The 26,865-nt window shown below is 44.1% G+C and overlaps 1 protein-coding gene across 23 annotated transcripts in view; it reads right to left on the bottom strand.

Moving 5' to 3' along the window:
- Positions 1 to 26,865, bottom strand: part of KALRN (kalirin RhoGEF kinase) — a 496,146-nt gene that overhangs the window by 73,174 nt on the left and 396,107 nt on the right. For 19 of the 23 annotated variants that reach the window (XM_072040793.1, XM_072040795.1, XM_072040794.1 and 16 more), the window contains 2 exons: positions 18,645 to 18,674; positions 16,824 to 17,070 (listed from right to left, as the gene is read on the bottom strand). In XM_072040793.1, the coding sequence (XP_071896894.1) occupies positions 16,824 to 17,070; positions 18,645 to 18,674 (277 nt within the window). Of the gene's footprint in view, positions 1 to 16,823; positions 17,071 to 17,293; positions 17,718 to 18,644; positions 18,675 to 26,865 lie in introns of those variants that run through there. The other 4 variants (XM_072040788.1, XM_072040808.1, XM_072040806.1 and 1 more) reach the window with 2 other exon arrangements.

Raw genomic sequence — 26,865 nt, 5'->3', positions numbered from 1 at the left:
CCTCAGCTGGCTCCTGCAAAACCCCACGGACCTGGGAGGTTTGAGGGATTCACAGGGACATCTAGTGGTAAACCCTAGCGGCACGGAGAACAAATCCCAGCGTTGCTTGAGGGAGCCAAAAAGTTCATTTCTGATTTCCCTCAAGGAACGCTTGAGCCATCAGGCCAAGAAAGAGCATCTTAGAGATACAGTGCACGTTCCACCAACGGCACATGGCAATAAAACAGTGCTTAGAGGTGAAGTTTCAGTAAAGCAGTGCTTACAGGTGAAGTTTGAGAGTCTCAAGAGGGCTTTAAAACAAGTTTGTAGCTCTTGTAATTGCAACTGAACTTTAAAACCTAATTAAGATGCAATCTCTGCTCTGAAAAACTGTTTGCTTAATTAAGACAGAATTGAAGTCATTATTCGGGAGGTGGGGAGGAAGCAAGCTTTTTTTTTTTTTTCCCCCTTTCTCCCCAAATGTACAATGCTGGGAATATTGTGAAGGCTATATCTGAAAAGTTACTCTTCTAAGAAAGATACACCTATGTATATTCAATGATGAATTACACATGCAATAAATATTTAATAAAGCAAGATATGAACGGAAGACATTTTTAATAATCACACCATTTCAATTAGCTCCCACAGTGCAGAAGAAGAGACATGCTGTGGGCACAGTCTAGCTCAGCTTCAGCACCAGATGAGGACAAATTCTGCCCTGAACATGAGTGGGAACTGTGTTGTCACCTGCATTGGGCCTGCAGCTTCAGACTGGGAGCTCAGCCGTCGGGAGGTAGCAGCCTGGCAGAGATCACATTGGGAAAAATAATTCTGCACAGCTCACTTGCCCTAGACGAGGGCTGAGGAGGCTTTTGCCTGGGATTAGAAAGGGTCCTTAACCTCACTTCCTATGTTCACATTATATTCTTTATGTTATTTTTGGACAGGATGCAATAATGTGTGGCTCTGCGGTCCCCGAATGGCCTCCATGTCCCCTGTCACGGAAAACATTCCCAGCCTTGCTCTAAACCAGCCCAGCTCTCAGGATTTTGAGGAAACACCTCCCAGCACCACGCTCTAAACCCAGCTGCTGTTATCTGCAGAGCAGTGACCGAGGAAACGTTGGGGTCCTGCCTCGCCCCAGCTGAAGCTGAGGCTATTAGCAGTGTGTCTGCACCGCAGGCCAAATGTGCTGCCCTGTGCAACACCGATGATGGAAGGGAAGTCATTTGAGTCAGGATGATGAGGAAATTAGTTCTGTCTGCTCTTAAATACAGCTTCAGAAAATTCCCCAGGCATGAGTTGCTTCTGTATGAAATCCGAGAGAGTCTGCAGAACTGACTTTTGCTGTAGAATGGAAATAAGTTCTCCCAATTTTTTACACAGTCCTCTCATGGAAAATTTGGGGTGAAAGTTGGAACATATCAAACCTTACACTGTATCCAGTGCTCTGTCGTACCTGAAGAGGCTGCTTAATTGTCTTAGGTTATAAAGTGAGGGACAAATCTGAGGGAAACACAGGGCAAAATACCTGGTGGATACAACAGCTTCATCTGGGTCAACAGCAACGTGGAGAAATACGCCTGGCCTACGTTGCCTCAGATGTCTGTCATGCAGGCCAGCAGTGACAACGTTTGTCACTGTAACAGGTGCTGCTTCCTTCCCCCATCACATAAAGATAGAGATAAATAACATAATGGCCATCAGGAGCATCTGTTCGTTACTTATGCGAGTCAATCCTACATCGTGCTTTGGGGTGTAAAGCGATCTCTGCTGAAAATCCATCCCCACGGGCACCACCATCAGGGAGCGAGGTGCATTATGGCTGGTTTATTTTTTTAGTCCAATGAAGCTTAAGTATTAGCCACTCATTTCTTATGAAGGAACAGGGAAACAACTGTCTTACAGAAATAACTCACAGATGGCAAAAGGGAGATGGATTTGCCCAGTTTTAAATACATCATTGAATTATGTGATAAAACTTGCAGAAACAAACAGTGCTAGAACGTGCATGAAATTTAAGCTTAGTTAATAAGGAGAGCTAGGTACCTCCGCAGAGCAACTCAGATGCTGTGGGCAGGACAGTAAACATGGATGTGCGGAGAACCAGAACGTGAGAAACACCAGGAGCAAGGATTCAGCAGCATTTCTTTTCTGACTACAGCCTAGTTTCAGCTCATGGAGAAATCAAGAGTTACACAGTAGCTCACAGAGCCCAGGAGACGCTGGGTGACTTGATTCATTACCAACTCTCCCACTTACTTTTGGGGTGATTTTGGGGAAAAAATGTGTGCAATAAAAGGATACTACCATTTCTTGTTCCCCTCAAAGTGGTCAGAAACAGAGGTTAGACGTTCTGCACTGAACAACAAGAAGAGTTTTTATTGTTTGATGTGTCTTGATATGAGGGTGGCAAAATACATGGCTCTGATGTTATCAACTGTTAGATATAGTATTAAAAAAGCTCTTTGATCAATATGCCTTGCCTGCTAATGCTACTCACAAAACCAGGTAAATCTGAACAACTGGAAGGAAGGCAGATTGGCAGAGTGAAGCAGTCCTTGCTCAACCAGTACATTGCAGTACATTATTCTTGGCTCTGGCTCCAGCTATTTTCAACAGCACTAAACATTCATTAGATTAAATCAAATGAACCACGTTCTTTAAAAATAGCCAGAGCCCTGTCATGCCAGTTGGAAAAAACAACAACTTTATTGGGTATTAAAACAGATCAAATAAATTAAAAATAAATAAATAAATTGAGTCACATTCCCTCCTGGCGCAAGAGAGCACAACTCCAAGGAGAGGTTTTTGGCTTCTCAATTCGGCACAGTGGTAGGTAAAAAAAAGAACATTCTCAACTAGCTAAAACAAACAAATTAAAAAGAAATATAGACAGCCCAGCACAAACTCCACGCTGAACTGCAGTGTAGGCATATGTTCAGCAAATGTTAGGGTATATCATTCCTTATGCCTCTGCTCTAGACAACAGCATGAGATTGGCTGACGACAATTTAGAAGAGTTGCATGGCCAAAGAGCATCCTGGCCAACCAACTCTTCTGTAAAGCCTTGAAGGCCACATCCAGACCTGTCTCCCCTGCCAAATGCTCCAACGTGAGATGGGCCTCACCTTTCTGTGCTACGTCACCCATTTCTCTCGAGAATCACAAGCCCCCCACTGACAACATAACTTCTCTTTCCTAATTTACAACTCATCCTTTTTCTTTTTCTGCACTTTGTAAGAAGGAAGAGCCCAAGACAAGAAGTCCTGTCCTGCTGCCTTCCTCTGACACCTCAGCAGAGGCTCTAGTGCTTTGGCAAGGTAGGGACAGCTTCTGGCAAGGCCTGCCCTTGGGCCAGCAGAGTGGTTTCCCCAAACCCATGAGTCATACCACCAGAGGAGTCAGCAAAGAGCCTCCCCTCACCAACCACTTTAATGTAAGAGGCCCACTGGAGCCACGTACTGCTTTATCATAGATTCATGAAGGTTGGAAAATACCTCCAAGATCATCTGGTCCAACCGCCCCCCTACTACCAATGTCACCCACTAAACAATGTCCCTAAGCACCAGGTCCAACATTTCCTTGAACAACCACAGGGATGGTGATGTTAGTAATGGGTTACTTGGGTTCTGGAAAACTACACTAGATGGTGGACACATCCTGAACAAGCTCCTGGACAAAATAAAAAAAAATAAAATAATAAAACCTTCAGAAAAAAAAAAAAAGAGTGAAATAAAAATTTAAAGTAGCTTTTGTATTCATTTCCTGAAGCACTTATCTCCATTAAAGCAGAGACATATCTTTGGGAGTTACAGCAATAAGCAATGATGGAAGACGCAAGCATTAAAGCGCTGCCTTTTGGACATGTTTTGGCTCCTCTCTTACTGTGTTGGGCCTCAGTGGGGAAATCATGAGCCTATCTCAGCCCATCATAGTCTGATTTCCAAGACAAACAGGAGCCTCACCCACTTGTGCATGACAAAGGTGAGTTGTTTTAGCAACTATAGCCTAATAGTGTACCAGAAGTAGTCCTGATGTGCCTGTCTCAACTTGCCTGAGGTTGTTCTATTTGGATGCTAGAAACCACAGCTAATTTTCTCTTTAAATGGGATTTCTCCTTCCTTAGAGAAAGTCTTCTTGCTTGTTTTGTTTTGTTTCTGATAGAAGAGAAGTAGACATCTTGGTCTACTTGCCTGAGATGTCTTGCAGTAAACAGCAAGCTGTGTTCATCAGCTGTCCCCCCATCCAGCATCCAACACAATTATAATTCAAGGCAAACTGAAAGAAACATCAAAAAACTGGCAAACACCATTTGCTAGAGAGGAAACTTTCTCTGTTTGGCCAGTCTGGAAGAATTGGATTGGAATTAAAATAAAATTCAATGTCAATATTGTCAAAGCCCTTATTTATTTGGGCCAAATTATTGGAGTAAGTTTATTTTCCACTTTCCTTTTTCTTAGTGTAAAAAAGAGAACATAGAGGAATTCTTACCAGGCAATGTTTAGGATGGCAAAGCTTTCTGGTTTACAGTACCAGATCTAAGACAAGCATAAAAGAATCTGCAAAGCTGTTATTAAAACTTAAGCAGGATAAAAATAACAAGGACACACGTAACAGGCAGCCTGTTGTGGGGAGAATTAAAAATATATATATAGTTTTTAAACTATTTTATATCAGTTTGTGGAATGACTATCTAGAAAACAACTTTATGTTGGAACAATGTGGAGTACCTCTGCCCACTTCTGTTCTTTACTGTCCACAGACCAGCAATAACTGCATTTCTCAGATCCTAGCTCTCTGGCAGGTAGGATCTCCTGAACAGAAATGCTGCTCCAAAGGATGTCTGTGAGTGATTGCTGGTTCAGCACCAAACACTCAAGAAATCCTTCTTCTGCTTGGTACCATCAGACATTACCAAAATCTGAACTGCAGCACATTGGCATTTCTAGTCACTACAAGACAGAAAAACCTGTTGCATTTCTGCAAGAGGAACAAGTACATGATGTCTTGGAATAATTTTTCATTCCTATGTTTAGCCAATCTCTTGGTACGTAACAGCTCTGCCTTATATGATAGTTCCATGAGCACTTCACGTTGTCAAGAGCCAACCGCCCTGCCAAAACTCATTGTTGCCTTTTCTGTCTCTCCCAGGTGCCTGTGCCTTCCTGCCTCTTCCCTGTGCCAACAGAAATGTTTGTGCAGCCTCGCAGTGAATCTGATCCACACATGGATCCAGGTTAAAATTAACCTAAGATGGGGGGAAAAAAAAAAAAAAAGAAAAAAAAAGTTTCTTTTAGTCCAGATCAGTTCCTTGATCTGCCTTGTTTCTCCTGCCATTATTGGCAATAATTTAGTGGAAGAGCCTCAGGGTACATGACAGATGCATCACCTGCATTATTTCTTAGTCTCAGTGATCCCACTCGCTGTGGTAGATCCTGACTGCTTGGGGAGGCACGGTGTGCAGGTTTGATGGTTCAGATTCAGTCTCTCTGTGTCAGACAAAATGGGTACTTCCATCTGGCTGGCTATCTTTTGCTCAGCAGAGAGAAGTACCAGTCCCCAGTGCTGCTAAGATCAGGCCCATCTCTGGCATTCCTGCATGTCCCCTAGCACGTTTTTTTGATGGATGGTGATGGAGAGCAGAATGTGCATCTTTATGGGCAGAAAGACACATTTTTGAATATAAGGAAAGACTGTACACTGCAGAAGGTGTACAACTTTCAGGTGAAGGCTCTGTCCAAAGCAGTTGTCCCATGGAGCAGCAGCATGTCTGTGTAGCACACATGAGGCAGATTTATTTGAGCAGATGTGAAACACCCATGAAGATTCCTGTAGTGAAAAGCCTGAACTGCACTTCCCTGCCATCCATGCACAAACTTTTTTTTTTTTTTTTTACTAAGCTTTTTCACAGGTTAGAAAGGCCTTTCTTTGCAGCAAGAGCACCTTGATTCCTTCATACCGCATGAAACTTGTTTTTTGCAGTCTGGGGAAGTAAAAACGTACTTATTTCACTGAGTCCTGCAGAGTTAATGAATTCCTCAGTGCTTTTCTGAAGAATGACATTTGGCTCTTAAGGCTGCATTCTGTTCTCTGATACCTAAATGTAATTCCCATAGATTTCCAAGGAAACTGGGTATATGTTCCTTGGCAAAATGCAACCATTAGCTTAAAAATCTGAAGATATGTGAAATCTGCAGAAAAAAATAACGAGCTGGGCACAGTCTGCAAGGAATAAAACTGAAATGTATGAGGACCTAAGAACACTTCTAAAAAATGATCTATGGGAAAGAAAAAGCTTGAGCTAAAAGATTTCAGCGGTCCTCCCTACTCTAGAAAATAGAACAATGCCCTTGAAATGGAAACACTGGGTACTACTATCTAACTTTTAATTTCTTTGGTTTACAAAAGCAAAGGGCAACAAAAACTTAATTTGGCATCGGGCAGTTAAATGTTATTGGTGAGAAACGTGGAACACTGGGTCCTCTTCATTAAAACAGGAGTCAACAGCATATATGAGTTGCAAATTGCATTGGTGAGGAGATGAAATCAGAGCTGCTTTGTTATGGGAAGTCTTGGATAGAGTATCACTGCTGCTTCTGTTTGACCGCACACCTTTAGAGAGACTGGAGGCCATCCCAACCCTCACTGCAATCTGCAAGCAATTATCCCTCTACTGTTTGAGACTGCATGGAATTTAATTTGTATTTTTTAAAATCCAGAAAGGAAAGGAAATGCTTATTTCACTCCATTACAATTCTGCAGAGTCAATAATTCTTCAGTGCTCTTATGAAGAATTTGTGATACATATGTAAAATAGAGCCTCTTAAGAAATGCTGAGGACAACCAGAGACAAGAATGGTTTAATCTCTTATAATAAAAGAGGGAACCATTCTTTAGGTGTTCTGAACTGCAAGAGACTTATTTAAACAGATTTAGGGAAAATATAGTCAAACATGGGCTCTGCCTTGAAGAAACGATAAATGCAGTTCTGGAGTTAAAGCAAGGCAGTATTTGTGAGAAGAAGTAATGCCTTTTATTGGGCCAGTTAATATGAATGGGAAACAAAACAAAAAACACTGGCACTTATGTAAATAACATCCTGCCCTAAGACTTCTAGATCATCACAGCAACAACAACATTAACTATACTTTCTTGAATTTGGGATTAATCTGAACTAAGTGAAGCTGACATGGGTTCAGGCTCTTCTTGCAAAATGTGTAACCTGGGAATAACTGCTCTGTCAAAATGCTTGCGTAAATGACAGGAAAATCAGGCTTCTTGTGTCAGGATCAATATATCAAATCCGTGCAGTGTGCTGAAGCACATATACAGAAACATAATTTCAATTACTTAAAATACATTATTTAATACACATGTGCTTTGCATTTCAGTTTGCCTAGCTCTAGTTCAGACTGGTCAGGGAAATGGGATTTTTAGCCTAGCTAGTTCACTTCAAAACACACTCATAAAATATTTGTTTAAGATTAGCAACGGAAGGACCAGCCCAGCAGTGTACAGACCTTGCAGGGTGTAAATACTGCATTTAGGATTAATCCCTTTAACTGTCTGGAAGCTGGGAAGCCTTAAATGAGATTTGCCCTCATCGTTAATATCTGCATTACTACAAATCTCACAGGTACGATCTATAGGCTCAGCCCTTGTGTTGATGCTATAGAAAGTATATCCACAGTCTGACTTTGAGTTAGTACAAACACAGAACCAGCAGTCTTTATTTTTCCTTCATGCTTAAACAGTTCAGGGCAAGCAACCAGGGAGGAAGTTGCAGCGCATTCAGCAAGGCAGAAGAGGGACATAATAATGAATGGTGGCTCGCTGGGGCTGGTTACGCAGCAAAAAGCCTAGGCAAACAACCCAGATCCCACTCTTCTCCCCACAGTCCCAGATGGATTACGGTCCAATGTCCATCTGCGAATCTGCTAAATTTAGTCTGGCCTCAGAGGAAACACAAGACACAAGCCGTCCACATGCTCCCGCCGCTCTTTCAGCGAAGGCGGCCGGTGACCTTCCTGTTAGCTCAACGGGCCAAGCGCTGCACAGCAACTCCCCCCTTCCCACCACGCTACACGTATCTCAAGACACACGACTAAATAGAGAGGAAATAGATTTTACTCAAAGAGCTATTTTTATACCTCCAGGCTGCTTGTTTTTCACTAGTGGGGCAGAGGCGTGGAGATATTATGGCTGTTGGCTTCAGGTCAGAGCCAGCACAAAAACTCATGCTGCAAACTCTGCTCTGCCTGCTTGCTCTGGTGTCTACAATACACTCAGCTCAAAGGAGAAGAAGAAAGTCCCTAGGCAGTTATTAAAAAGAAACTGGCCCCAAATTCAGACCATTCTCAATAGGTGCCTCCTCTCCTGGATAACTGCATGGGGAGTCCTGGAAAATACCTGGTTTCCCCAGCACCACAGCAGGAGCCTGGCTCCTTCCTCAGTAGAGCAACTGCTGCTCAGACTCGATCACTGCTTTTCACGGAGTCCCTTCAAAGGCCCCTCTGTCTGCTCTGACCCTGTTACAGGAAAGGAAGTTCAGAGCTCAGCTGTTTTATGAAAGGACACATGCTGGGATGAGCACCAGGAGAACTGGGGACTGGGCAGGACAGGCCATTCCTGGCTCAGACTCCTTTTGATGGGAGATGCCTCTGGTCTTCCCCAGGCAATATGAGACGCTGCACAGCCCAGATTTCTCCAGAAAGCAGTCTCACTTAATGAAATAGAAGTATAGTGTTTACTTAGTAGTTCTATCTTACTGACCTTGTCCTTTGTGATGTCCCAACAATTAGGAAATCAATACGTTAGTAATACAAATTAAATATTTCTTTTGCAGCATGCCTTTGAAGACAAGGTGGGAAAACAGAACCAGAGCAGTCTTCCTTGTCTAGGTGTACACAGCTGAACTACTCCCAGTCTGTCACAGATGGCTCACAAGGCCAGGAGAAGGCTGTGGCCACCCCCCAAAACCCACCAAAGCAGCTAGGTTCTCCCCTTCATCTGTGAGCATGCAGCCAAGGAAGGAGGTTCCTGCTTCTCTGCAGAAAATGGATAGAGACACGGGTGCTCTGGGGCTTCTCAACACCTGCAGTGAGGAGCACAATCATATCCCATTGCATAGAGCCCTAAATATGTGAGTTGGTTTAACTTGCCCCTGGAAAGCAAGGGGTGGCCCTCTGGGAAATTTGGCAGGAGAGCATGGAGAATTTCTGACCCTGGTCTTCCACACAGGCTGCAGGAGAAAAACATGTGCTGAGCTTGAGGGGGACTCACAAGAGCTGCTTTCCCTCTCCCGAGCTCCAGCTCTCGATGGGGAGACCCAGCCTGCCCAGACCACTGCACGCTGGGCTCCACCACCCAAGCCTGGACCTGCCAAGCCACACTCTGCATGCAACAGAAGTGCTGCAATAAGTAACTGTACCCTTTTCTAAAACCTGCCTCTCCAACAAGCCCACAAGCATATCTACAGGAAACAAATGACTCTTTATCTTGAGAGAAGATTTTTCGTTTTGGAAACAGCCAACTCATGTGCACCACTGGGCGCAGTGCTGACAGGCGCTGCGTGGCAGCGATACACCATGGTCCTCGTTTCCTTCTGCAAAGACCAGCACTTAACCCTCCAAAGTGCGAATGCTTCTGTCCTCCTACAGGTCCACGCAGTTTGGAAACATCCCGCACTACATTTTTGCTGATGCTTTCCCATTTGACCACTAGTAGCGTTTCTCTGCCAGTTTTTGTTGGGTTTTAGTTGGCTGACTAATGCGATGCTAAAAGCAGAAAGATTTATTATCTCAATCGGCAGAAATTCTATATTCCATATTCAGCCACAGCCTAAGATGCTGGTGCCAGTATGTTAATGAAGAGGTATGAGCAATCGATATTATACCTGCTACCAGGAAAGCCTGTTCCCTGACAGCCTCCCAGCCAAATTAAGCAAAAATCCCAAAGGCGCAGTAAACGACGCATTAGAAAACCGAGCATGAGTTGCACAATAATAAAGCTGTCAGAGACTGTAATGCCAGAATAAACCTTCAGCTCAGGTGCCTGACCTTTGTGCAATATCAGCTACTGGATTTTGTCCAGTTTTATGTTGTACCCTCCAAGCTGCTCCTGGTACATGAACCATGAGGGTGACCTGTCAAAGGGTCCCACATTAATACAGAGAATCAGGCCCAACACATGCTATGTCCAAGCGTCTAATCCTTCTGATCGGATTATTTGTGATCACAGCAGGTGTGGATTACAGCTCGGTGTGTACCACGGCTGAATTTCCACCCAGACCAGGTGCTGAATCCTCTGGCATCCTTGATGAGCACAGCTGACTGCAGCATTTTAAATCCCAGTCCCCCTTCCCCCTTTTTCTTCTTTCCCAGTGAAAAAAAAAATAAAAATCAGCATGGCCACTGTACAGTGAAACTTGGGGTTAAGCTGACAGGGGATTAGGTGGATGAAGTTTTACCCCCTGTCAGAAGGGGAAGCAAAGGCAAAGTAAACAAGAAAATTTGCAGGCCTTCTCTCTTTTAAACAAAGACTCCTGTGTTTAAAATAATAAAAATCCACTGAACAAAAGCAAAGCAACTTCCCCCAAAATAGCCTTTCCTGTTTTATCAAAGCATTCATCTAAATTGTACTTCTCCACAAAAATAAAGTTCCAGGTAGAGCACTGGAGGCCTTGGGCTTTGATTAGATAACAGAACAGCTGAAGCAATAAGTATAATTGACTTCAGTGGTACCTGATACGTCTTAAACAAACCCACGTGGCTGAATCTAGCTTTAAATATCTAGTGATGACATACTGAAAAAAAAAAAAGGAAGAAAGAAATAGAAACACCATGTCAGAGAAGTAGTGGCGTTCATGAGCTATCAGAACAGGACTCCAACAGCCTGCACACAATCGGCCCCATGCCTTGTATCTGCTGAGACTCACCGTGGAGGCCAAGTACTTGCAAGGCTTGGTCAGGCTGTGCCTATCTTATCTACTTGCTCTGGGGGTGCTTGGACCGACACAGCCTCTAGGGCTTGGCTGCACAAGGATTTATCAGTATAGTTATGTCTTCTGGATGTACTAATGTATCTGCCATTAGTGGCAGAGCTTCAGCTGTAGTGATAGGAATATTCCTATTCAGCTTTAGCTCATCTTGGTCCACCTCTTAAAAAGAACAAAAATCACATCTCATCACCCATATTGCCACTTGTTGCTAAATATTTGTTCATTTTTGATTATTTTGGTGATGATGCAGTCCAGGAGAAGGTGTAAGCATTGACAACACCAAGAGTGGACACTTTATGATTATCTGAGTTCTCCCACAGGTTACTATGAGGTAGGAGAAAGTACAGGATCCAAGACCAAAAGGTAACAGCTGATAAGGGAGTGAGGCATCATCAATCATTCCAGCACCCAAGCAGGTGTTGCCTTCTAAGGGAGAAAGAAGTGATGTGGGGAGAAGCTGTGAAGGTCCATGAAAGTGAAGCCAAAAACCACCAACCATTTCAAGAGCAAGAGGAAGAAGACACAGCAGTGAAAAACCAAAGGAAAGGATGACCTGACTGAAATAGCAAAGCAGTTTTGAGTTCTCTAGTCTTTCTATTCCCATTCCTTAGCATTATTCATTTTTTCCCCTGGTATATTGAGGTGGAACACTGGTCCCAAGCTGGGCCCGGAAGCCCTTGGTGTCAGCCTACAGAGAACTGCCATGTTACAAAATGCTTGTTAGCCGACTTGTTTCCAGCTGCTCTATCATAATTGAAACAGAGTGAAAATGCAGTAAAAGCTTTCCTGATGGGATTTTTCAACATATGTCATGTCCTGAACTTGTAACAAGGATGCCACGAGGCACTAAGCATTAGTAGGAGGGGTTTGTGTGACCTCTTTTGAAATGCTGTACAATGAAATTCTGACTTTGAACACCCCTGTTGGACCGGTATTAGGAACAGAGAAAAGGGGTTTTTGTTTGTTTGCTTGTTTTAATACTGCATGTTTATATTGACAATGGGAGCCTGAACACTGTTCATTTAATAAAAACCCCATGACCTGTTTATGTGCCAGATAAATCAACTGTTACCTAATAAAATGTTTCTTTTAGTTCAGAGCCATACAAACATTTTAATTGACTGCTCTTAATTAAGACTTTCAAAAACAAAAACAATTTCTCTGCCTCTACAAAGACAACTGAAGGTTTAATGCAGTGCACTAAAACTTCTGAATCGTCCTCACACAGCTCCCCCGAGAAATCAGGAATCATTACCATCGAATATGTTTTGCAACAGAGATTGTTTAAAACAACAGAGAAAGTGCGCAAGCCAATGTAGATCACAATTTAATACTCAACAGGAACAGGGACACAACAAAAGCAACCTAGACTCTTTTCCCCTACTAAAATCCAAGATGTTCTTAAAAACAGAGACGTGGGAAGAAACGATCATGCTTTTCCCTACATAGATTGCTCTTCTGAGATCAGGGGCTGGAGGGAAGAGACTTCCAACCCCAACAAGAGCCACATTATAGCCTCACTGGTTTTGCACACTAATCCATATAATGATCCATATAATGTTTCCCACGAGGAGTGGTCACAAAAATGCAGGTTTCAGGGTAGCCTCTTTTTCATTGTTACTATTCTTTTTTTCACCAGATTTTATTCATCTTTCCTCTGCTTTCTTCCTCTGCAGCTCAGCTTGCAGTCACAGGATCCCACAGGCCGTAAGATCAGGCAGGTGGGACTCTCTAAATGGAGAAGCTTTCACCTGAGCAGCACTGAAACCCCTGGCCCTCCTGCCTGAAGTCTGACGGTGTCCCAGCTGATGCACCCAAGCCAGCATGAGCAGGCTGGGAAAGGCAGACAGGATGCTCACCCTGCCAACACACACCTTGCGAGGCCTACGTTCCCTCTGCAGCTGGAAGACACCCAACTATTGCTCAGTTTGCTCTGTTACGAGGACCCACCGCTGCCACCAAAGCCCTGCTGTTAAGTGGCCATCTGCCTGCGCAGCAAGATGTTTGCATAGCATCTTAAAACAATGTACTTCTCATCTCCTCCAGGGATTTGGACCAGAAACAAGCATCCTGCAGGCTGAATCTGGTTTGGGGCCCTGAATGGGATCCCTTTGCATATCATCAGCCTAAACCAAATGCTATAAACCCTATTGTTTTAACGCTTTCTGTTGTGATGATTGACATTGTTTAAAATTACTACAAGAACTAGCCTTTGAATTACACTGTGACTATGATATCACAACAAAAACGTTGAGTGAGCAGTCATAAAACAAGATTTGTAAGATCAAGATTTCTTCTAAAGGTTTGATAGGCCAAATTCAAATTTGGAATCACTCAGATGAAACTAACAGGCTGACACCAGGAACATGCTTGTCCCAGTGTGCTTAATGAATATTGACTAGGTCATTAGGTCGCTTTCCGTCCATGCAGATTTCTCCCTTAATGTGAAATTTATAGTTTAATACCTTAGAGCTCAATTACAGAATAAAAGAGACAGGAATAAAAGTCACAGTTTTCTGTAATTAGCCCCGTGAGACAATTCAAACAGAGCTTCATTCCTAGTGTCACAAGCCTTTCTTTTTCCTTCTGAAGGAATGCCAGTCAGGAAAAAAATAATAACACAAATTCTCGATTACAGTAACAAGACTGCAGACCAGTTCCTCGTATTCAGTCATCAGTAAATTATTTGCAAAAAGGTGAATCTCAGAAACCTGTTTGACTTTTTACAGGGGGTAATTGCAAACTCCGTCAGCTTACTGGAAAACACAGACAGGCAGGACTGTACTTGGGCTCTGAGCTGTAGTAAAGTCATGAAAAAACCAAGTGTGTATCCTTCAAAGGAACACAGCCAGGAGTCAGACGGAAGGCTGGGAGACTAGTCCTTGACGTCTCTGTGCTTTCACTGATCAACAAGAGAAATCTGCAAAGATATTCCATTATGAAACGTAGGGAATGTTCTTTTTTTTTCTTTTATTTTTTTTCTCTTATATTTCCACCAACTTTTCCCTTTTGTAATATTTTATGTTAACTCAATAACTATTTAGAATGGAATAGTGTTAAAACAGGGGTGGGAGGGGGGAAAGAGAGCCAGAGCACATGTTCAGTTGTGATGTTTGATTTTGTTTCCAGTGGCTTTCACAGGTGTTCTGTTCAGATGTGGATGTTTCAGGTGCATCTTTTGTCTTTCATTTTAAGGATGGTAGGTACTTTCTGTGAGCCTCATGATTTATATTTACAGTCCACCGTAATTGATATAGGACAAAACACGGTTATTTACCATTTTCATTAAGCAGATGCAACTATTCTACATTTGTCAAAAACTGCGTGTTTATATCACAGATGGCAAATTTTACTATTAGAAATTTTATGTACAGATACTTTCTATTCTTGAAATTACCGTGCTTGTAAAGGCAAAGAATGGTGTGCCTTGTTAACTGCAAGCAAAATTCAGCTATTCTGCAGCTGTGTATCTTTATGTATTTGAAACAGATGGGGGGAGACCACTTGATGCTGACATAAGACGTGCCAGCCTTTGCCCTACATAAAGCAAGGATTGTAGAGAAGGGCCAGACATTTTGGAATCTTGGACCAAGGGATTCCTAATCCAAACCATGCCCGAAGATACTGGAAATAGAGAAGAACACAAATCTGAACAGCTAGAAGCCGTTTATGATGTTAATCCTTGCACGATCTCATGAGACTGGCAAGCTCTTCCAGTGGATAGTTCATTTTCCACTTTAAACTTACTCCCCTCTCTTTATTTCAAGCATCTGTACATTCAGTTTAAACGATTTCCTGTTTTCCTAGTGGAAGGAGAACTGATTAGACACAGAAGAACCTATTTGCTGTACTCTGGCCAAAACTGTGGACTGGGTGGCTATTTTTATTATTTCTAGAAGCACTTCTGGAGATCCCATTAATGCTGAGTCTCCCTGTTACAGGTCTGGTGTGTGCAGGAAGAAAACAGAGGCTGAGGGGGAGAGAGATGCAAGGAGCTAAAGGCAACGAATGCATGGATGGAGCCGGCTGGCCCCAGACTGACTGCACCTGCCTGGAGAAGGGGGGGTGAGAGCCAGCTCAGTGAGTTCCCTGGGATCATCCATCTCATGGCCTGGCAAGGTGCTGGCACAGGCTGGGTGCTGTGTTCAGGCAGCCTGGAGCCCACTGGACATCGGTTGGCTCCTGTCTGCCAGCCACAGCCCCACACTATGCCCATCACACTGTGCGGCGTTGGCCTGGTGCTCAGCCCTCATCCCCACACCACCTGGCCTCCATACTCCTCAGGGCTTCCTGCCTCCCTGCCCATGGCCTACACTCGCAATTTTTTGGTGTAGTTTCATTTGAGGAGAAACTTTTCAAGCCGAGGTCTGAGCGGCATTTCGCAGCATCCCTCAGCAGAGGAGCCGAGCCCAGTGCGCTCCCAGTGGGCACGTCTCTGTCTTCCTGTGAGTCACCTCATGTCAGGTGCTGGCTGCTCTTACGCAGGCCAGGCTGATTTTCGGCTTCACCTCTTTACTCACATATTTAATCTGCAGGGAGGTGTGGCAGCGCTTCTCAGAAGACAGCCCTGTAGGGCTGAAGGGAGAAACTGAGGACCAGGACAGGCTCCTGGGGCAGCAGCAGCAGCCAGAAGAGCCGGCAGGGCACGGACATGCAGGGAGGAGAGGTGTGGCAGGTCTACGTGACATGGGACAAGTTGGAGTTTGCACCTCAGGCAGCGGGGACAGTCAGCAGCAGCTTCACCTCCTGCCTCCTGGGCTTTAAGGTAAACTCTGACTCCGGACCCCTTACAGTGCCCTGTGCACCTCTCCCCACTGCAGCCACAGGGCTGCAGGCAGGGAGCAAAGGCAGACGAGAGCTTGATTTCAATGCTTTTTCTCAAAACAAACATAACCACCAAGCTTAACTTGTTCAAACAAGAAAGGACCAAGTTCTATTTCCCCTAACTCAGGGAGAGAAACAAACAAATTTTAAAAGCCAGTTGAGGCTGTGGGTTTGAAGCCAGGAGTGGGACCTGTGGAGCTATTCCCCTGCACCCTACAGAACACAGCCAGAAGGGGACTTGCTCCAGCCACACTGAACCAAGCAGGTCCTGGTCTAGCAGTCCGGGGCATCTCCTGTGCCTGGCTGCACTGATGTGATGCGTGGGACACAGAGCTCAGAACACAAGATCAACGGAATAGGCCACAGACACCACAGAGACGAACAATATTTCACCTTTCAGTGCAGGTGTTTGTAGGAAAGGGTAGGACGTTTCCCTGAAAACTGATGTAAACACCCAAGCTCTCAGGGTAATACAGGTGACGTGTTTTGTCATGCACTGATTGTAAAGGACTCTTCACCCCTTGTACTGTGGCATTACGCACAAAGTCTCCATTTCACCAGTCAGTCAGTACTGGTACACCAGTACTCACTGGTGTTTCTAGCCATAGACAGTCAGCTGGGATACACTAAAAGACCACACACCAGTGGCATTCCTAAAGTAACACATCCATAACTTGGGGCATCTTGGGCGTATATACAGCTTGACTTTCCCTCCTTCTAGGCTTTTAGACTCTGAAAGTGGTCCCTTTGTTGTTTAAAAGCTCTTACTATTATCCCGCGTCTCAAGACAATAACAATTGCCACACAGCAAAAGACACACAGGTACAACATTGATTCATGGAATGGAGCTAGGCTAGCGCTGTGCTGATTCACAGAGATCCAGTAACAAAACTCACTCATGATACACAGTCCTTTACCCACGTTGACTGCAACAGCAGCCCAAGCAGCTTTGCACTTACATGATACAAAAGGGGAACTCCGAAACAGTCTTAACACCTGTCAGGGTGTTGCCTACCTTTTCCTGAAGGGAAGAAGCAATCCATCTCCACGCTGCTGCGGGAATGGGAAATGCAGAGAGCGCTGCTGGGGACCAGACCCTCCTGCGGTGGGCTCCGCTCCGTGGTCCGGACCAAACACCAGCCTGGCCTTTCGCTCGGCCTCTCCAGCAGCTCCACTGTCTGCCCCACCTGAATGCTCAGCTCGCTGCTGTGGCCTGCTATGAAGTCCTGGAGCACCACGGTTAGTTCACACCCTCCAGACAACTGCCCAGGTTCAAGAGGAAAGAAAAAAATGGAGTAAGAGTTAGAGAGGGCAGGATTAAAGCAATCATCTGTTCATCATATTTACACTGGCAAAGACAGGCTCTGTATTCCTTAGAAGCCAAGTTAATCATTTCTTTTGTCAAAGTTCAACGTGTTGTGACCCTGGTTTCCTTTACTTCTCACTGATTCTGTTGGGCTTAAGCGAGAAATCAAAGCTACCCACCCAGTAACCTTTTGAATGCCATCACTTTCTAGCTGTGGGTGTCCATCAGAAACCTTGCTTTTTTTCTTGCTTTAGCTTCTGGGGTGACTTTCTAGCCTGGCAATAGCCCAGGCTGCCTTGGCGCTGTGCCTCATGGCAGAACAAATTCCAGCTCCCCCTCCACAGCATAAGCTAGACACATTTCCACATGCCACCAGTGCAGTGAGGACACAGATACAACTTTTTGCAAGACAAGAAATGTGCCCTCGTCTTCCCAAACTTGCTCTCAGGACCCCTTGGGAGATTAGGGAATCCTGACAGGGCAGATCAGAAAAGCTCCTCCCATGCTCTCTGACGGAAAACAGAGGTGTAAATATATAAACGCAGAGTGACTGATTATATGCTGACTTCCAGGATTTGTATCTAAGAATAAATGTATCGTCTTACTTCCGTACTGAGTGCTGGCAACCTGCTGCTTTCCTTCAGTCTCACACCCTGCAATGCTCAATGAACAATACTGGTCTCTGCTTAACCACAGTCTCTATACAACCAGAGACCAGATATATAAGCATTTGTGTATAGAGCAGAACAAAAGAGAAAAAGTGACTGCACAAGCAGCATAGCTAGCAAAGCTTGTTTTCTTAAAGATTTAGATCTCAGGGTTGGATTTGCAGGTGTCTAAAAGGGTGTGAGTACAAATCTATACGTTTTTTTTTTTTTTTTTTTTTTTTTTTTTTTTTTTTTGTGGTATAAGGAAGCTCTATGAATGCTCCTCTCCAATCTGGATTTCTTGCTGTCTGCCTGTCATTAGGGGCCTTCATCAGGGCTCTTCTGTATGTCCTGCCTGCTTCCTGGAACATGCAGGAATCTTTGAGGTCCTTATTCCAATGTAAAATTTGATTGAATTAGTCCCTGATTCAAAAGTTGTTAAGACGAGAAGTAAACAAGCTGATTCAAAACAGTTTAATACCACATACCTCACTTTCTTTGGATATCAAGCTAAAAACAGGCACTTTATAAAATGTTTTTAAATAATCTGCTTGTAAATCCAACTGAACTGGGAGAAATCTTGTAAGGTGTCACAGTACCTTTGTGAAATCAGTGAGAACTGGAACCTGCTTATTGGCTTGACAGGGTGAGCCCCTGAAGAGAGCACACCCACCTCTACAGGCTCTACTTTCAAGTTGGTACAACCTCAAATCCCTTACTGCAGCCCACTCGGGCCGAATGCACGCCCCCATGGGAACAGCCTGTTTCCCCACCCAGTGGCATAGTGGTTTGTGTGTCTAATGCAGGCAAGAAAGAAATCCCATTCACAGTTGTGATATTTACAATTACAGAAAGGGGTCAGTGGACAAGGACTGGTTCTCACCTGTCCTGTGTCTCTGCCGTAGACGAAATGCTAGATTTGGGGAAGAAGAAGGAAATATTTCTCTGAAAGATTATTTGTAAATAAATAGGAAAAAAACAAACAAAACAAACCATGGTGGCTGTTTGAGGCCATTCAGACAGAGTGGTAGCATTAATCCTGGCAGAAAGAGCTCAGTGGGTTGATGGAAGCGCACCAGATCAGCTTGGCACCTAGCTACACAATTGACCAACAAACCCACCACTCATCACACTGACATACTCTCCCCGTAACTTGAATACAAACATTCACAGGCATGGTAAGAATAAGATATTGCTGTGATACCTACTGAGGTTTCTTTGCTATGGGCTAATTTGAGAACTAGTTTATTTTTTTATTTTTTTTCTTTTTTTCTGATCCAGTATGGGACCTGGTCTGGTATGGTATGAGATATTTAAGACACAAGTAAAATCCTGACTACTTTGTGGCAAATACACTGACGAGTTTTATCAAATTAATTTTGTGATGAATATCACTTTCAGTACTCCTTGCCAAACATTTTTTCTTTCCTCCACATTATGTTATTTGTGATATTTTCTCTGAACACAATCAAATCTCGTTTCCTTCTAGGGGATAACACGAACAAATACTGTGTTGCACTTCTCTTCCAGAGACAAATTTCAAACATTTACATGCCCTGCACTGAAGTACCACTAGGTGTCCGTGTTTGCCATCACACAGGAAACATCTGCTATAAAGAATTAACTCTCACTTGCCTTCAGACAAAGGGCCTAAGTGCCGTGTGTGGTATCTGGGCATGAAGAAGCTGGTCAAAACAGTAGCCCAGGATCCATCGTTTCCAACAATATGGGCAAAGGATATTCCAGAGTAGTCAAAAACTGTCTTCACATGGTTGGGTTCATTTTTGACAGTTAAGTCATTTTTATTGCTTGAGAGGTGAAACAGTCCAGAAATATCCCAGGAAACAAGGTCTGGGGAAGTTAGCAGTTCAGAAAGTTTGGAACTAATGAGGCACTTGCTAGGGAGCTTCAGCTCGGGAAGGGATGCCCTAAGCAGCTCCCAGCCTGCCATGCTGCCCTGGGCACAGCAGGCTAAGGGGCAGCTATCCTAAAATCAGCCTTTCCTGGGCTTTTGCCAATCCCTTCTCAAACAACTAAACACCTGATACAAGCAGATGCTTCCATTAGGACAACACCCGTAACCATTATCCCAGAGGAGGCAGGTGCACTTCATGACTCCATCTAGCCCCAAACTCCTGTTTTCCCTGTCTCATTAAAATAGCTATTTAATATAATGAGAACCAGAAGAAATCAGACCCTCTAGTTGCTGCTGGGCACCTGGTGTGATCAAGCTCTTCCTCAGCATTCACAGCCTCTAGCTTTAGAAACCCACCTCTGATGTGAGGATGTAAGGGAGGGAGCTGCCCTTCCCCAGCTGCCTGCCATGAATTTCTATCACCTGCTCCTCCAGCATCCTCTGGATTAAAACATGGACCAGGGCTTCCCTCCATGCTCACCACTCTACCTCACCACTGGAATAGCCAGCGCTAACGTTTGCAAGGAAAGACCCAATCTTTGGCAGGAGGAATTAAACAGGGTCCCTTTACAGGTGCAGTTAACACAGGTAGAGACCCACAAGTCATTTTTAGAGGCTGTCCACAAAGAATGGAACAGAAATCTCTCCCTTTTGCAAAGGACTTCCAGGTTTCTACCATGCCTGTTCTTGTGTCTTACCTACCACCACACCACAAAGGATATGTACTGACCAGATTAACCCAGGGCAAAGTAATCTCTCTGGAAGGACTATATTACACTAATACGTGTACAATTTGTCAGCCACTTACGAATAATGCAAATACATCTGATTCCTGATGACAGAAATCCTTTCACCTCTGAAGTGTTCCCTCAAGCTATTAATTACTTAATTTATTTTTGGAGAGTAACTTTGCAATCTCAGAGAAGGATATCATGCCTCTCTCTACCTCTGAGCATACAAATTGGAGTACAGACAGGCTGCTGCTTTCTCACATGTATTGCATTTCGTTTGGAAGAAGAAAATAAAGGATGTCCTTAAGGTTGCACTTCACAGGTAAATGGCTTCATAATTTAACATATAATATTCACTTTTATTATTCCTGTGATAAAAACCACCATTAAAGCCATTGGCTGGTACATTTAAAACCCAGACAGCAGTCTAATCTGTGTGCTGTACAACAAGATCAGTGAGAGACATTAAAATAAAAATAACGATGCAATATGCCTTTGCAGAGCATAAGGCATAACCGAAAGATCTGACACAGGGATGAATGTAGTGAATTACACAGAAAGCAATGGCTTGAAAATCAAGAAGAAAAGGGAATGCAGAGGCAAATAGTGAAATGTTGCGAAGATGCAGGAGGGCCCCGAGGAGCCCAGAGCGAATGTGCCGTGTCCTGAGTGCAGCCGGCAGGAGCCCCAGCCTGTCCCCACGTTGCTCAACAAAGGCAGCCCCGCAGAGATGGCTGCTGCCTGCCACCAGCAAACCAACTCCCATCCTCTGTGATCGCTTGTGCCTAGGAAGCTAGGGCTAGGAAGCGTCATCATGCATTCAGTGTGTAAATGTTTTCATCAGGATGTGCTAAAATAGATGAAATCTGTGCTAGAAAAGAGCCCTGCCCTATACCACAGGTGCAGGCAGGGATCCAGCCACACAGCTCCCCTCCCTGCTGCAGGACACTGCTCACAAAACTCCGAGCACTGATGGGAGCCATCTACGGCAGACACTGACCCTGGTAAAGGAGTTTTCTTCTGACTTACATGAGCCTTTTTGATTTTGGGAACACCCATCTGAGTGCTCATCAGTCTCAGGAGGGTGAAGTGCAAGCCACCAAAAAGATCCCAGACAAGGACATGTCCTGCTATGGGGACATCCCAGCTGCTCCAAGCATGGGAGCCAACTCAGCTCCAGGGATCAGGAGGTACTGGTGTACCACGACAGGATTACCATTTGATGGCCTTTCCTGAGCCATAGTATGTGTGCACAGCCACTGCTGCATCTGTAAAATTTCCAGCCATGAAGCAGCAGTCAGAGGAAGCAAGGCTGAACACCAGAGGAACATTTATCATTACAGTACAGATGGAAAGACCTATCAGGTCACTGGCTGTCTTCCTTCCCGCTAAAACAGAGCTTAACTAGTACTAAATCCACTTCAGTTTAAAGTCTAGTGGGAATTAATAGCTCTCCAACAGGGCAAGCAGGGGGTTGGAAGATGGTCTCTGGAAAAGGACACCTCAGACACTTCTTAAAAACAGGCAGCTGACAGGTTTATCCTGCAAACTGCAATTGATCTCACACTGGTTCTAAATACAAACCCATTTCAGAGAGGCTGAGAACTGGTAATAGAGATACTGCAGTGGCTTTAACAGCGTGGGTGAATAAACACCTCTCACCCCAGCAAATGTGGTGGCATTTCAATTGGCTGCTTCTACACGGGTGCAAAATACTGGTGTACTTGGTCTTCCCTCCTGTGACACAGTGCCATAATTAAGGTTTTAGTCCTTCTGTAAATAAGGTATTAAATTTGCTGCAGAACCTCACAAAGCACATTGTGGTCTGTGACCTGTGGGTGCACATAACAGAGAGGACCTGGCTACTTGAGGTGTCAGGGAACTACATCTGATGCTCATGGCAATCCTTGTGAGCAGCATCACAGCCAGGGGTTCTGTGCTGCTGTGTCCTCCCTGACAGCCCTGGGGCAGATGCTGCTCATACCTCATACCTGATGCTCAGTGTGGTATTTGGATGCCTGAGCTGAATGCTGAGCAATGATTACAGCTCCAGTAATCACATTGCCGGTCACTGACACTCACTGCCAAGGGAGGCAAACAGATCAGTTATATTTGGGGTTCTCCATTTCCAAATATGCCTGTATTTTGGTCAGCTCCCTCTCATAACAGAGTAGTAACAGAAGGCAGGAGGATAAACATCAGCGCATTACACTTATCTCTCACCTTTGCCTTGACTCCTTTGGAGAATCACACCGCAAAAACACAGCAAGCTGAAGCTGCCACACCTTTGGCAAAGCCCAAATTCAAACCGTTGCTACATGTGTTGTATTAGACCATCATTTGTCTGGTCTAAGTGCTTGTGATTGCTAAAGATGCTCTGTCAGTACGCAACATGCACAACATCCTCTCACGTAACACTAAGCTATTAAAAAATACATTATAATGTAAAGAACTATGCCCAGCCCAACTCACTATGCTAGATTATCCAATCTGTTATTAAAATTGCTGTATCATTTTGGTCATATTTATCTCCTTTTTTCTGCTCCTAGAATGTTTTGGTTATGCCTTCAGTATATTTTTTTAATCACAAATCCAGAATATTCAGAAGCAGAATCAGCAGTGCACAGCATCTACAGACGGAGGTAAAAAACAATATATTTCAGGTAGGTGAGAATTCATTTACTCTGTAGTACAAATCTCAAGCCACCATCTGATTTTCACTCAAAGAACCAGCAACAGAGAATGAATCTGTCAGGGTCAGAAGAGCTGCTCAGAGTATTTAAGTATTTTAAAATATGCCAGCATCATTGTAGAAACCCACACTAGCCGGTTATTTACATATATTCAATAGCACACAGAGCTCTGCTAGTTTAAACAAAGCATTCTGTGTGGTGCTGCTCTGTGTCCTAATATAAATTGCTAGTTTTCTGTTGCTTTTAGGCTTTCTGCCCATCTGGATTTGGATGGCAGCCAGTTTTGGATAGAAGCATTTAGTCACCATAAACAGCCTATTTCAAGAGGGTGAGAGCGGCAGCGGGAGAAAGAATGGGATTTGCATTCTTATCAAGAGGGTAAAAAAAAAAAAGTGAGTAAGACCACTTAGACGCCGATTCTGTCTGCACTGAAATAAATCCAGGAGCTGTCACTCGAGCTGAGGGATAGGCACTAGAAATCTTATCCCCCACAGAATTCTTTGTGAAAATTTCTGAAATTCCATAGGGATTTTCTTTTTACTGGGAAGTTGGAGAGAGAAAGATCAAATCCAGAAAAAGCCTTTGAGGAATTTCAGTCCTGGAGAATTGGTTTAGTTTTACTGTGGTGTAACAGGCTCTGTTTGGGGTGCGAACACTGAGTCACCCATGTTCCTCCCTCTAAAAGCTCTGCACCTCTGAGGGATGCTGAGCTGAGAGCTCTGGCAAGTTTGGTGATTGCTTCATTGCAGCAGCATGGAGGTGTTTCTGTGGGGTAGATTATATTTCAGGAGCTAGGAACTGAACCAGGAATAACCTATCATGGTTAGCAAAATTGCTCCAGACTGAGCTCACTTCAGAAAGTCCTTGGAGAATACCTGGCTCACCTCTGAGTCCTTCTTGATCCTCAGGCCCCTATACTCATCTGCCCTTAAAATGGAGATGGTGCTTCCCACTCTTTGCTTTGTCTGACCAAATGAAGATGATCCCTGCTTGAGCTTCACAGGAAGGTCTCTTTATATTTAAGCTATTTGTCAAACACATGGTGAGGGTGATGGTGACAGTCTGTAGCCCAAATGTACCAGCTTTGCTCCTCTCAGCGAGGAGATAACAAGAGGCATCTGGATGCTCAGCATTTCATAAATCAAGACACAGTACGCTATTCCGCAGCAGGAAGAAGAAACAGAGATGGCACACGGGACATATAAATATGCTAATGGAAAGGAAATCTGGTGTTATGGTCTCAAATAGCACAAATCTTTCCTGTCCAGCATATCTTGCTGGAGTCCCTTACTATACGACCATATCCTGGCTGTGCTGGATTTTGGACTCCAGCATATGCTGACATCTGCAGAACAGCTTGAATGGAGCTGCCTGAATTATTTCTGGAGTCTTTTTTTCCCAGAAAGTAAGGCTAGAGTCAGCCCAAATTAAACAGTGCATGCAACTGTAAAAAAAGCTTTTGAAGATAAAGACGACCAGACTCTGTTTCACCCTACAAACTGAACCAGAGCATCAGTCTGTGTTTGGCCTTTTAAGACTGGAGGTTTTCTGATGGTATTTGGCTTAGAGAGCTGGTACCAAAATCCCATTCCCTTCCCTGGAGAAGCACAAAATAAAGCATATATCGTCGGTATTTCCTCAGTGCCACAGAGCCAGCACAACTTGCTCCAAACCCATTTGCTACCAGTGTAGCAGAGGGCGAGACAGGCAGATGGCTGGAACATCCCAAGGTAAAGCTCCAGCTGTCACCTCTTGCAGCCACAAGATGTTCTGAACACGCCTAGGGTTAAGAAAAGCACAAGAGTAGACTGAAATTAGGCAGTAATGACTAGTTGCCATTTTTTTTTTTTGTATGTTCAGCACACTGAGCAAAACAGACAGTCTTGACCCAGGAGGTCAAGGGTTTCAGTCAACGTATCATTTACCAGGCATCGACTCCCAAGACACTGCTAGCAAGTACACGAAATCTGGTCATGTAAACTGGCCAGGAGCTTTGTGAAACATTTCCAGGTACAAACAGCAAAGTGTACATGGTAAAAGGTCTTTACTGATGAGTTTAAACCCAGAACTCAGTTGTCTGCATCACATACTTGATACCACTGGAGAAGGGGAGTTCAAATCCAGTGGAAGCTTCTGAAAAACAAGCACAGAATGGGACAAGAACACAAGCCCTTGCAAAAGGCAGGCACTGTGCACATCTGTCTTTATCTAACTGAGGAGTTCTGTTTTGGCCAGAGTTTTGAGAAGAGAGGAATCAAATCATCTTCCAGCAGCCCTGTTCTCTTCTCAGACTGTGTTCCCAGCTGAGTATGTACCCTGCCACTTGCTTGTCAGCAGAGAACCCACAGCCTACAGCATCCCTGATATTACCAACAAGGAATGTTTAGGATCTACAGGTCCCTGATTACCCACCTCTGCTTTTACATTACGCTGAAATAAAAACAGTTACCTGAAGAACCAGGAACAATGGCTTGCCACAGCCAGAGGAGAGACATCAGACTGATGTCCTCCTGAGAAGGATGCAAATGATATTCAGAGGAAAAGGACAGTAAGATCACCCTAGGGAACAAAGCAAATCTCAGTTTGTGCACTGGATCAAATTTGCTTGATATACATATCCCCAGCTTATATTTCCTTTACAATCTGGATAATTATTTTTGACAGGTATGTTGCCATCTGCACAGCTAGATTTCCAATGGAGTTATGAAAAGTGGTATCATTTCTAATAATACCTGCAACAGATCTCCCTCCCCTTATCAAATAAAAAGCAGACATTTCCAAGGCAAGCAGTTATAGATTGTTTCAAAGCTGTTTTTTCTGTTATGGTCCTGTAGCGAAACGTGAATGCATGCAGGCAGAAAAGGGATAATCTTGTACTCTCTTTACCTCTGCTAGGATCAGGATTTAGTGGCTAACTCTTTTAGATACATGTAAGCCTGATGACATTAGACAGATACCCTGCCAGCGGAGTATCATGCCCAGCTGCCAGCAGCGTTATGGGGGCAGTGCCTAAGGCTGAAGGCAGAATCTGTCTTCTTGCATCTGCCCAGACTCATTGCTGATCTTCACTGACCTGCCTCGGGTATACTGGGCTCTCTTGAAACAGCCAACCCTTTGCAAGGATGGCTGGCTATCCACAGGCTCTGTGGTTGGGGAGTGGGTGAAAACGAGAATGTCCAGCAAAGAAAAATGCAAAAGCCTGCACTGATACTTGCTAGTATCACAGGAAACAACAAACACTCCTCCTTCAGCCTCAAAAGGGCTAAGGATCTGAACAGAGAAACAAAAACACGATGAAAGATTTATTTATTTTTGACCAAATTGTTGAATTTAGAGAACAGATGTTTTATATAAAACTGGCTTTATTTTTAATTGGAAGGGATTATTCAAACTATGCCTAGGCCATATGGTCCTTTAAGTCTGACTCCCCTCTGCCATTGCTGGAGAGGCTAGCTTGGCATCCCTCGCCTTTTCCAAGTTGTTTCCTTTTTACAGATTTAATAGCTGCTATTTTTCATTTTTATTGTGGGTCCCTAGGTCCCGTCACTGTAAGTCAGAGCCTTAGGCTCAAAATTAACTCAAAGGTAGATTTAGATAAGTTGCTCTTAATGATTTTCAGTAGGTTGGTCGAACAGACTGTAGAGGCAAAAGTAGATTTGAGATTACAGAACCTGGAGGATTGATGCCAGTGACCAGTGTTCACCTCAGAGTGCCTCACCTCACTGCCCAAGGAAGACCTGGCCCTGATGTACACATATTCCTGCT

Source organism: Anas platyrhynchos, chromosome 7 (genome assembly GCF_047663525.1).
Source record: "Anas platyrhynchos isolate ZD024472 breed Pekin duck chromosome 7, IASCAAS_PekinDuck_T2T, whole genome shotgun sequence".
Taxonomy (NCBI): Eukaryota; Metazoa; Chordata; class Aves; order Anseriformes; family Anatidae; genus Anas; species Anas platyrhynchos.
Note: the sequence above shows the minus strand (reverse complement) of the source record. Positions and strands in the feature narration are given on the sequence as shown.